This window comes from Hirundo rustica, chromosome 2, assembly GCF_015227805.2.
Source record: "Hirundo rustica isolate bHirRus1 chromosome 2, bHirRus1.pri.v3, whole genome shotgun sequence".
Lineage (NCBI taxonomy): Eukaryota > Metazoa > Chordata > Aves > Passeriformes > Hirundinidae > Hirundo > Hirundo rustica.
The window spans coordinates 108,240,835-108,253,012 of record NC_053451.1 but is presented as its reverse complement, the minus strand read 5'-3'; the positions used below and the strand labels follow the sequence as shown (position 1 = coordinate 108,253,012).

General features: G+C 44.0%; 1 protein-coding gene and 1 pseudogene across 1 annotated transcript in view; one reads left to right on the top strand and one right to left on the bottom strand.

The window, feature by feature from the left end:
• The first annotated feature begins 10,363 nt into the window (after positions 1-10,363).
• Positions 10,364-11,190, top strand: LOC120748663 (pre-mRNA-splicing factor 38A-like; annotated as a pseudogene).
• Positions 11,191-11,450: 260 nt separating this feature from the next.
• GK (glycerol kinase) overlaps positions 11,451-12,178 on the bottom strand; it is a 46,401-nt gene continuing 45,673 nt past the window's right edge. The window contains exon 20 of the mRNA XM_040089176.2: positions 11,451-11,671. Within this exon, the coding sequence (XP_039945110.1) occupies positions 11,628-11,671 (44 nt within the window). The 3' untranslated portion in view covers positions 11,451-11,627. The remainder of the gene's footprint in view (positions 11,672-12,178) is intronic.

Genomic DNA, 12,178 nt, shown 5'->3' with positions numbered 1-12,178 from the left:
GGTCACTGCCCTGTGACAGACACACACGTGTGTGACCTAGATGTGTGTGATACGCTGTCATGCCACTTTCTTACGGGAAGAGGTCAACACTTGTGCTGTGCCAGTAGGATTCAGAAATCCCAGCACCCTCAAACATGGGCTCCTCTCATGCTCTTGGTCACTTCTCAGGGCATCTGCTTCTCTGTCTCTGATTTTGGGGCAGCCAATCTCAACTACTTTTGAAACTGCACAGATTTAAGTGACAGAATTTTTGAAGAACTACAGCCAGTTGCTATTTTTATTTATAATATTCAGTATTCAGGTGTGAGAAGAGTACGGTGATAGTGAGGAACATCAAGAGAAAGATGTGGTGGTACCTTGGTGTAGTTATTTACATTAAATACTGTGTTCAAGACATTGGGATTAACTCCTGCTGGTAGTGGTTTTGTTTCCAGGTGGGGCTTATGAAAGCAGAGTAGAGGGAGACAAGCAGCTCCCTGGACCTGCTGGCCACTCCTCTTTGATACAGCCCAGGGCACCATTCGTTTTCTGGTCTACAAGTGCCCGTGGTTAGCTCACAGCCAGCCTCTCATCCAGCAGCACCTCCAAACCCTTCTCTGCAGTGCTGCTCTCAGTGATCTCCCAGTCTGTGCTGCTGCCTGGGATTGCCCAGGCCCAGCACCAGCACTTGGTCTTGTTAAACTGCATGGGATTCCCATGGTCCCACTTCTCCAGCTGGTCCAGGGCCCTCTGGATGCCCTCCCATCCTTCAGGTGTGTCACCTGCATCACTCAGCTTGGTGTCATCTGCAAACACACTGGGGGGACACTTGATCACCAAGTTAGCCATTACTGTCACTGTGTCAACGGTGCCTTTATTGCCCTCTTCCCAAAAGCCACGAAAAAGGGTCAGGTAAAATATAGATGATACTTTCAATATTATTTTGTAATAAATGAATAGCGATTAAACAGCCTAATTTCCTCTCTGATTTCCTCTTTTCTTTCCTACTCAAGGGTGTGCACAGCACAATGCAGTTCATTAGCTCAGGGATGATTCTCAGGAATGTACCTTCTACCAAGTAATATGCTCAGATTGCGACCATTTCAAATATCGGCAATGAAAACTCTGCGGCAGATTAAACCCCTTCATGTGCTGTAGGGAGAGATATAATCTAGATTAAAGCTCTAAATGTCACACCTTCACTGAAAACCTTATTGCCTTTTTTTTTTTTTTTTTTTTTTTTTTTTTTTTTTTTTTTTTTTTTTTAAGTAAGGCTCCCAGGTGTGCTGCACTAATTCTGAAACATGCACTAGTAGCATTAAATCTATATGAGCTGGTTTTGCTCATCAGCTTTAACAGGAGAAGATGCTGATAAAATCTAATATTACTTCAAGACAAACTTGTTAGTCTTCAGGTCACATTTATTCCCACACTGCAGTAGTTCAGAATTTCTGACTGATTAATCCCAAAGCCCTTTTCCAAGCTCTCAGACATTGCCTATAAAGAACAACAGTATTGAGCACTGGAACAGTGCCCTGTTCCTGCCAGGAGGAGAAATGGAAGGGGCAGGAGGCAAGATCTCCAGCTCTGTGGGCATGGCAGCAGTTAACACCCATTCTGCATCCATCAGCTTTATCATCCCTGACAGATTTTGAAAGCACAATCAATGTGAATTTGTCTCAATTTACATTGGTGTGGTGCATAGGCCTCTCCAAAGTAATTTTTTCTTTTGTTTCTCACTTTCCAATATACGGAGTTTTGCAATTGCTGTGGTGTTGTTCCACTGCAGTTGAATCACTGAATTTATCAAAAGAAAAGTTTCTTACAAAGGGAGTATCCATGACATGAACCACAAGATGGGTGCTCATATCTGGTTTGGTTTTCTTTGCATCTGATGAAAAGGTATCGATAGCTTTACCTGATCTTTTCCTGGCCTGTTAGCAGGGTGTTTGGGAGTGTAGATGTGCGTGTACACAAATATAAAATAATCCAGTTTACTGGTGGCTTGGAGCTGGTCCCAGAGGGGCTGACCACTTACATACTGACCACCTCAGAGCTGACCAGGGTAAAGCACATTGTTTTGGGCATTGTCCCAGGGCCTGTGAAACAGCCCTGGGCCATCCACCACCACTCCAGGAGGTCTGGTCCAGGTTTTGACCACCCCTTCAGTAAAGAAATGCTTCCTAGTACCCAGTCTAAATCTCCCCTAGTGCAGTTTTGAACTATTTCCACTGACATGTCAGTGTCCACAGTGAGCTGCAGGACCTAGGTAACTCAGTAAAAGGTTTCTTGAGTTGGAAAGGGCTTGCAAAAGTCCAGAGGTTTACCTGACAAAGTGATTTAAAGGAATTGAAGCCCCAGAGATGAGCTCATACAATCTGCTCTGCAGCATCCCCCAGCTTCTGAAGGTGTCTAAAACCAATCAGCATTTCTACTTGTGTCCAAACACTTGATCCTGCATCCAAATAAGCCAGAATGGCCTGGAAAAAAATGGTAAAGGGCGATGTGAGTGCCTAAAGAAACCTGATCATTGTGATGTTTGTGTAACAGACTAAAAGTCAGGTAAAGGAGGATAGAGCAACTGCACTTCTTAACTTCTTGTTCAGTTCTAACTGCAGAGAAACCAACATTTTACCTTCTGGTGCTCCTAGTGTGGACAGTGTTTGTGTTCTCAGCCTCTGAGACTGCAGTGGGCATTAACCTGTGAGCCACGCCCGATCACTGCTAAGGCACTTGCCAATATTTGTTTCTAACACCGAGGCTGCCACTCACCCAAAGCTTTCCATTCCAAATCCTGGCAAAACCACGCATTACAAGGGTAAAGTTCTGGAATACGACGAAGTTCACCACGATCATGTCACTCTATGGAATAAATTTAGATTCAGAGACAGGCATTGTATCTGTAGGTATGGGGCTCTCAGGGTGATGATGCCTTGTCTTCCCAGGGATTTAGTGGTCAGTTTTACTGATTCTCAAGAGGATCCACATGCCACAGTCCCTGTGCTGAGCAAACCTGCTGATATCATGCATCCTTTGCTAGATGCAGTAAAATTACCAAGTACAAACATGCTCAGCATCCTTCTCTGGAGGTCAGCGTCATGTTGCTGTGTCACTTGTTAAAGCTGAGATAAGCCATAAGCCAAAGGAATGCCTGGAAAGCTTTTCTTTCCCTCTCTCCCAACCACTCATCAAACAGCTCCATTAATCCTGAGCTGGGATAATGAAGGAGTTCCTTTCCTAACAAAACAAGGGAAGGAAGCTATTTTTGAGCAGTTAAGCAGCTGACCTTCAAGGGGACAGCACTGAAGCCAAGGCATTCCCACAATATCCTCTGCCAGCAGCAGGGTGTTGATGCTGCCTCACTGGAAGGGGTGAACCACAGGAACAAACACTGCATTGTCACACCCCACATGAGCTGAACCCAAACCTGTCACAGCCCTGGTGGGACCCCAGCCATGACATCGGGCACCTGGCCAGAAAACACCATCACTGCTTTCCTGATCAGTCCCATACAGCAAAATTAACACTGCACAATCTTCATCTCACTGCATCATCTTCATGGGACAGCTGCTGAAGGAAATCATTGGGAACAAGTCACAGTTCATGGTTAAAACACATCAACTTCTAGGTGGTATTAGAAAAACCCATTTTAACAAATGCCAATATAATGCGAATTAACTACTTTATAGAGCTACAGAATCGTAGAAAATCCTGAGTTGGAAGGGATCCACAAGGATCACCCAACTCTAGTTTCTTGTGATTTACATATGCTAAATGACTAAAGAAAAGGTTCAGTATACATAATACAAGCCTTGAAAATAAAGGAAAACATCCTTTGCTACATCAAAACTAGAAATTGCCATTATTAATGTACTGAAGTAAAAGAAAACATGACCCCCTCCGTGGACAGATAAAATATGCCTAGCTGGTAATTGCCATTTTTCATTAAATTAAAATAGGTAAATGGAAAATCCTTGTAAACACAAAAGATCAAGGTAAAAGATGTCTTCCTTCAGTTCCATTTAAATTGAGTTATCCCCCACACTGGATATGCATCAACTCAGCCAAAACCAGCTGTGAAATTTCTGGGACTGAGCCTGTGTGGCGCAGCCCAATTTGAACTATTACTTTATTAGTGCATGAATTTATGCTCACAAGAAATCATGTCTTCAGTATCAAGCCTGCAATGGCATTTTTCACACTAAAACAACCTCCTGCACAAAATTGATTCCATTAAAATTCTTGGGTAAAGTACAAAGAGAAGGTTTCAAAACCAAGCTACAAAGGGAAATAAAAAACCTGCCTCGCTCCGAAACTTCTGCAAGAATCCAGTTTGTCACAGGCATGCCCTCTGTATTGCTGCCCCAAATTAGGGCCTTGGGGTAAGTAAAACAACAGTCTCACAGGTTTTCATAGTATTTTGTTACATGTTAGCTGAAGGTATCTGAATTTAGGATATTCATGTAATTCTGCCTGAAACACCTTAGAACACAAGCAGAACCTTTACTGAGAGCTGCCTAGAGCTGATTTGGATGTGTGACACTCCTGACATGCTTTGCAGGAATATTTATGAGAATGCAATGAGCAGAGTGTCCAGCAGTCAATGTTCCATGTGCATTCCTGGAATATCTGAACTGCAGCACTTACAGAGATTACAACACAGAGTAAAAAGGTGTTAGCCTGGAACACAAAGGTCTGTTTATTTATAGAAGCAAATTTTATTTAACAGGAAAACATGGAATAAATCTGCTCTAATATTAATGCAAGTTCTGATTTTCAGCGCTAAAGCACCTTTGCAATAATGGAAATTCAGGGAAGAGTGTTAATGGGAAAAGTCGCTTTGGTTCATGTGCTCAGTTCTCTTTTCAATAAGATAAAGATGGTTTTGTCCAAGTCTTCTACAGATCTCAGTGCTTCCTTTTCATTCAATTTGTTCCTTGTTTGGACAGCTTGGACTGTGCACATTAAGAAAGGCAGCAAAATTTGGTGCCAAAACACAGAGATTACTTTATCTTGTAAACATAATGACATTTAGAGCAAGGCTGAATATCATCAATGTAAATAGCAAATACCTACAAGTCCATTTATTGCCCCTTTCATCCTGACAGGAATAATTACTGCTTAAAGTTCTCTACCTGAAGGTATATAATCTTTAGAAAACATCAACAGAAATGAACCCATCTTTCAAAATTGAGAAGAAATTAAACTGTACGACTGAAATTTTCCTCACTTGTCTGGCAAAACCTGTCAATAATACAAGAGGCAGCATTTGTCTGATTAAAAGAGCAAAAGATGTGGGTTTTTCACAAAGAGAAAAATCTTCAGAGTAGATTCTCTGTAAATTACAGACATTAGACTCTGGAAGAATATAAAAGGTGCTGGGGGTTGAGTTTCAGGTTCACTGTAACTCTCTTTTCCTGCAGCTCACAGAATGATTAAAGCAGACACTCAGCGCAAAGCCCTTATGAAAAAAATCCCTCTCTGCAGGGAAACTTTGAAATTATTTTTTTCAAAGAAAGCCTGAATACCATACCTATTAACTGGAGCACCAAAACCTGAAATAAACACAACTGAATAAATTATAAACACCATGCTTTTTTTAACATTCCCCATCATCTTTTACCTGCAAAAAAGAACCACTGGGTGCAGGCATTTTAGGGTGTTGGGGTTTTTGTTTGTGTTGTGTTTTTTGGTTTTGTTTTCTTTTTTTCTGATTTTCACAGCTCCCCAAAATAACACAGAGTTAATTTAACCAGTTTAGCCTTGCTTTATTCGCAGGATCCAGGTGGAGATGTTTTCTGGTGCCTCACCAGGTACAGCCAAGCAGAGCTCAGGGTCTGACCCACTGTGGTTCTGCTCAGCCCTTCATGGCACATTCCCCTTAATCTCATTCACAGTCAGCTTTTCTAGGAAATCTATTATGAACTGTCATGGTGTTAATTTATCATTCCCTAAACAATTCCTGGTTTTTACCCCAACACAATCATTTGATCTCCGTTGAGGGAAAAGGGCAATCTGGAGCAGTTTACCACGATCTTGGTAGGCTATTAGAGTAAAAACTGAAATGAAGTTGTAAAGCATAATGAGATGGGCTTAACTTGGAGATCTCTTTGTTGTTTATGTCCTACTGTGTGTTTAATATTCAAAGAAAATGTTGTCTTCCTCATGAAGCAATAGAAGAGGAAAAAAAAACGGTCTAAGAAAAAGTAAAAGTACTCATAAAGCATAGAGGGCACTGAAATGAGATACTGAAAAAGGGATGGAGTTGTTAGGGTTTTTTAAGCATTTAAGTTTAAACTGTAATTAAACAGAAGGCTGCCTGGCAAGCTAATATAGAAAAGTTGTAAAATAAACATTGCACAACGGGCATTTTGGCTACTGCTGCTACAACAGGGCTGCACATTGTCCTTTGGCAGGAGGATACTGTGGAAACCCAGGAGTGAACAGTCCTGAGACCTTCACTCAAATGTAGAGCTTGTCAAGTTCCCGCAGGGGAGGGGGAAATTTTTAGCCATCAGGATGGTATTTGTTTTCTTTTACAGAGCCTCTGGTTAGTCCAGAGTTTATTTATACAAAGTCCAACATGCAAGTGCCAGGGGTTTTACATAAATTTGTAATAAAGAGGGTCACTAATCTGCTAATGGTGCAGTGCTGGGTAATGATTAACTGAAAAGCCAAAGAAAATTAATAAATTATTTGTTAGGCTAGAAAAATAATCCTCTTTTCAAAGATAAAGGATGATGCCTGAACCCTCACAGCAGCAGAAACATCAGACTTGTCTGACAGGTGGGACTGTTCTCCCTTGCATACTACGGGGAACTAATGGTTTTCCAAAAATAAATGCTCACTGTGATCTTGAGTGACAAGTACGTAGATTTGAGGGTGATAAAAGTCCTCAGCTTTTCAGGGCTCTTCTATCTGATTCTATCAGATCCAAGCACTGACCTGCTTGTGCCTTTCAAAGGATAAATATAGCATAAAAATCAATACTGAGATACAGAAATTTTTGGTACCTTTCCCATTATCGATTAAATCCCTTTCAGAATTTAAGGCAATGAAACTTTTATTACTTTTTCAAACTTCTCTCTCTCTTTTTTTTTTTTTTTTTTTTTTTTTTTTTTTTCCCCCTGAAAAATTCTTACTCCAGTTTTGCCATCCTGTCCTTACATTTGCTGGTTTTGCTTTTCTTATGGCACTCCATCTTTCAAAGAGCCAGGGATGTGAGACACACACTGAGATTTCCCCTACTTCTATTCTATCTGTCTATTTTTACCAGGTCTCCTGAAAGGACTTAAGAGGCTGCTGCACTGGATCTGCATATTCATGGTTCTCATTGCTCATCAAGGAACTCAGACCTCCCGTCCCTCCTAGGGAGAAGGAAGAAGCATGCAAATTGTTCAAAGCTGATTTTTTATTCTGGAAACACACACCTACTTCTTTCTCACTGAAGCTGATGATAATGTTAAAATACAGTTAAAATCCTTTTCTGAATGAAGACATTCCCTTGAATCAGAGCTATTACATCCAGCACTTTGTCCTGGGTATTTTTTTTTTTTTTTTTTTAATTTGCTTGTCCTTAAAGAAAAAATGCGCTGTCAGGGAAAACTATATCTTTTCCTGTCCTTCATCTAAAAGATGGGAAAAGCAGTAGATGAAATACAACAAAAGTATGACATATTTTGATTTACAGATATGTATTTATCTTAAATCAAAATTAAATTATAAATAAAATAATGATAAACTATTCCCTTATAGTTTTTTTTTTTATGGTGTTCTTAAGATATCAAATGTAATCAATGGTTTTGTTTAGTTGAAAAATCAAATTTCAAATAGAGATGCAGTAGCAGATCCCAACAAATGCCTTTGCTTTAAACTCCAGCTTTATTCCATAGAAAAGATGCATCAATGTTTCAGTTCTGGAGGAAAGGAACTTATAAACAGTCAGGAAACTTTGATGTATCTTGTAGAATTTAAAGTCATGGAATTATAGAGTGGTTTAGGTTGGAAGGGGCTTTAAAGGTGATCCACTTCCAACCCTCCTGCCCCAGACAGGGACACCTTTCACTATCCCAGGTTGCTCGGGGCTCCACCCTGCCTGTCCTTGGACACTTCCAAGGATGTGGCACCCACAGCTCCTCTGGGAAACCCGTGCCAGTGCCTCACCACCCTCACAGGGAAGAATTTCTTCCTAATATCTGTTTTAAACCTCCCTTTTCTCACTTTAAAATCACTGCCCTTTGTACTGTTGCTCTGTCCCTGTATAAAAATTCCTCCCCCTACTTTTCATAAGCCCACTTAAGGTACTGGAATGCCACACTGAAGTCTCCTTTTCTTCTCCAGGCTGAAAAGCCAGTAACTTTCTTCCTCTTAAAATCAAAGTAAAACTTTTTCTGAGTTGCATTTACTAAGAACACAACAAGAAAAAAATTTCCCTGATCAAGTTAATATAAGAACACAACTGTTGTCCAATAAATGCAGAATTTGTAGCCGTTGTTTGAGGATCGTGCTTGGGCAGGAGCAGGGTAAATCCTGTGTGCACCACTGCTGTGGGAGGCCCATGTCAGGCTGAAAGGGTGACTGGAGTGAGGGATTGACAGCTGCTTCTTCATTTCGGTCCCCACACCATCATCATCCTCCCGCCAGCAGCCCTCAGCTCTGCTTTGCCAACACGCCTGAAGCAAATGGTGGAATGGGGTGTGCACACAGCCTCGCCAGTGACACCCCCCTGGAATGGCACCCCTCAAACCGGCTCTCCTCAGCCTGCTGAAGCCTGTAGGATGACTGGACACCGGTACCAGGCAGAGGGAAGTGCCTCCAGGCTCTGCCCTGCTCAGCTGCTCCCCAGTCTTGGCAGCCAGGAGTGACCCGTGTGCTGCGCAAAAGCCACGCAGCAAGTCCTGTGCCTGTGGCCACCGCACAGGATCTTCTGGCAACAGAGCTTCTAAAACCTCCAGTGGGTAATCTTGTCACTTCTCTTGCCACTCTCTGCACTTTATAGTGTGCTAGGGTGTAACCAACTGTGGCTCCTACCCCTACTGCACTATTCCTGATGAACTCTGGATGGTGGTTCTCAGCAGCCAGCAGGGTGTCAGGTAAGGGAAAGAGGCAAACCCTTTGGCAGGGCAGCGTCTCTTTTGTCTTCACAAATTCAGTCAGCTGTGATAGCTACAGCCAGCCCAAGGGGCTCATCTCTGCCCATGGCCCCTAATGGTCCAAAGGCCCCAGTGGGCAGCTGTAGCCACCTGGGCCATCAAGGAGTCCTCAAAATATCCTGGGACTCAGTGGATTGCATCATTCCATTGCAAAATTCCCTGCCCTGGAGGAGATCCTGAACCTTCCTGCCTGGGTTTGACCATATATAATCTGGGCACTTTGGGGATTTGGAACAGCCACCACTGGGCAGATCCAGAGGAGAGCCAGCCCTTCCTCAGGAGGATCACTGCTTTTGACAAGACTTCAACAGCTCTGCAGCCATCACCCTGACCATCACATCATTTCTCCTGCTGGTTTTCTTTCAAACAAGCCAGGCCAGAGGGAAAAAGAAACAAAGCAACAGGCGTGGTGGTGTGTTTTTGTTAAGTTGTCGTGAAGTTATTTTCCCAATGGATCATCCCAGTTCCCCCCTGATATGTTTGATATTGTCCAGGTTATCTCTTTCCTCACCCAGTTGTCCATCACTCCCTAGACCTGCCTTTTACCCCATCTACATAAATGTCAAGCCTCCCTAATCCCCGTTGTCATCAGTCCTTGTTGTCCCAACCCCCTGCCAAAGCCCTGCCTGGGAACTTCCCTATTCCATGAGGCCCCATGTGACACTTTCCACTCCCATTGTCTTTCCTATTGGTTGCCATATTTGGAGCCCCTCCATAATCCCCTCCCTGTTGTATCCCTGATTGATTGAAGAATTGTACCCTCCCCCTGTACCTCCCCTGTTTAAAAGACTGTGCAGAACACTGATTTCAGCTTTTCCTCACTGCCCCTCTCAGGGAATAAATTCCTTTGGGAAGCACATGGAAGGCTCCCCCCCGTTCTTGGCCCTGATCCTGGACAGTGTACCACCAGCTGCCATGGAGAGCAGGGATAGCCCCACTCTGCACCACCCCTCGGACCAAAGCCGGACCTGGGGCTGCCGCTCCTGGCACAGACAGGGGAGCGAGAGCCAGCTCAGGGGATTTCTCCAACAACTGTCCACACAAACCATCACTGAGCCAGCACAGCCTAAGCCAGCAGCAGTCAACCCCGTTCTGAGGAGGAAACCCCAGCCCAGATCAGCCTGCACAGTGGCTGAGGAGGAGGAGGAGGAAGGCAGCGCAGCCCCTCATGGAGGGGAGCTGAGTTGGAGCTGCTGTGAGCGGGGCTGCCCAGCACCCACCACGGCCAGTGCATGGTGAAGGACACACTCAGCATCCACGACACCGACCCACAGAACCTGGGGGAGAAGATCATCCACACCCACATCTATGAGTCCAAGTACTGGGAGGAGGAGCGTTTTGGCCAAGCTGGTGGTGGACAAGGCCATGGAGATGGAGTACATGGGAGTGGAGGGAACATTAAACCCACGGCCTTCTTGTGCCTGATGCTGCAGCCCGAGGACATCATCGTGGAGTCCATAAGGAACGAGGCCTTCAAGTACGTGTGGATGCTTGGAGCGCTGTACGTGAGGCTGACAGGCTCTGCCAGCGACTGCTGCAGGTACCTGGGACCACTGTACAATGACTGCTGGAAAACAGAATATCAGCACGGACAGGGGAATCTGAGCTGATGTGCATGGATGAATGTATTGATGAGCTGCTCCGTGTACACGGTATCATCCTGCCTCGACTGCAGAAACAGTACGTTCTGGAAGGAGCTGAGCAACTCGAGCCTTGTGTTAGTGCTCTGGAAGAAGATATTGATGATGCACAATCTAGTGAGAAGGAGGAAGAGGAAGATGAAAGGCTGGAATGAATCTCATCTCCAGACTACTGCAGGAGAGGGTACAGGGACTTGGACAAACCTGGCAGATCTCCAGTGGTGCAGTACAGGTGGAGCTGGAGCAGGCCTGCAAGAAGGCACAGGCGTTCTGCAAAGCCAAGCAGCCCCTTGCTGTGCCAGGAGAGGGATCACAGCAAAAACCCGAGATGGCACCGGAGCAGGTCCCAGGAGAGGTGGCACAGATCAAGATCTAAATCTCCAGCACATCATCGTAGTCACAGACACATTCCACTGTGACATTCCCTGCCTGGGGAGAGGTACTGAACCTTCCTGCCTGACTCTGACCATATATAATCTGGGTGCTTTGGGGCTTGGAACAGCCACAACCACTGGACAGATCCAGAGGAGGACCCAAACTTCCACAGGAGGACCAGTCCTCCCACAGGACCACTGCTTTCAACAAAGACTGCAATCAGTGATTGAGAGAGAGACAGGGAAGACTGATTGGTGATCAGAATCTGTTTTTTACTGTGAGATATGTATGCTTATATACCATTCTAGGAAGGTTAGTAATTTTTTACTACAATGATTAGGTTAAACATCACACAAACATATATTTTGCAACATCTCTTGCTTGCAAGGGTTGATTCAATCTTCTTTTCCAGTCACCAATCTTGATCCAATCTTCAAAGCTCTGTTTGTTGGCACCTTGGTTATCAATCTGCCTGTGCTGATTAAATCCACATCCTATGCCTAGAGTCTGCGACCATCACTTCACCTGGAAGGAGTGCAACCACTGCTTAATTGGACTGTGACCACCACCCTTGCCCTGATCAACTGGGTGCCCAGGCTGTACTCTGACTTTGTGGGTTTAAACCAGCTCCTCTGTATCATTGTATTTATTGTAATTCTATTATATTGTAACACTGACCTGAAATCTCTCTCAAGGTATTTGTGTGGGGTCCATTTCTCCTGCAGGTTTACTTTCAAACCATCATACTGAGTTATGAGAAGGAGAAATAAAGACATCATTGGGCACTGCCAAGCTGCTCCAACTACAGAGGAAAATAAGGAGAAGACAGTCTGTCTTGATCCCCGTTCACAGTCTTGGTAACTGTGAGAGTCGAGAGTTTTCTTCTCAGACAAAGTCCTGTACCAGGGTTAAAAGATGAATGGAACTTGCAGCTTTTTGGTCTTTAGAGATGTTTGTTCAGTTTCTTATTTTAAGCTGCTAACAGCGCTGGAAAACACAGCTGGCAAGAACCCCAGCCAGAGAATTCCAAGG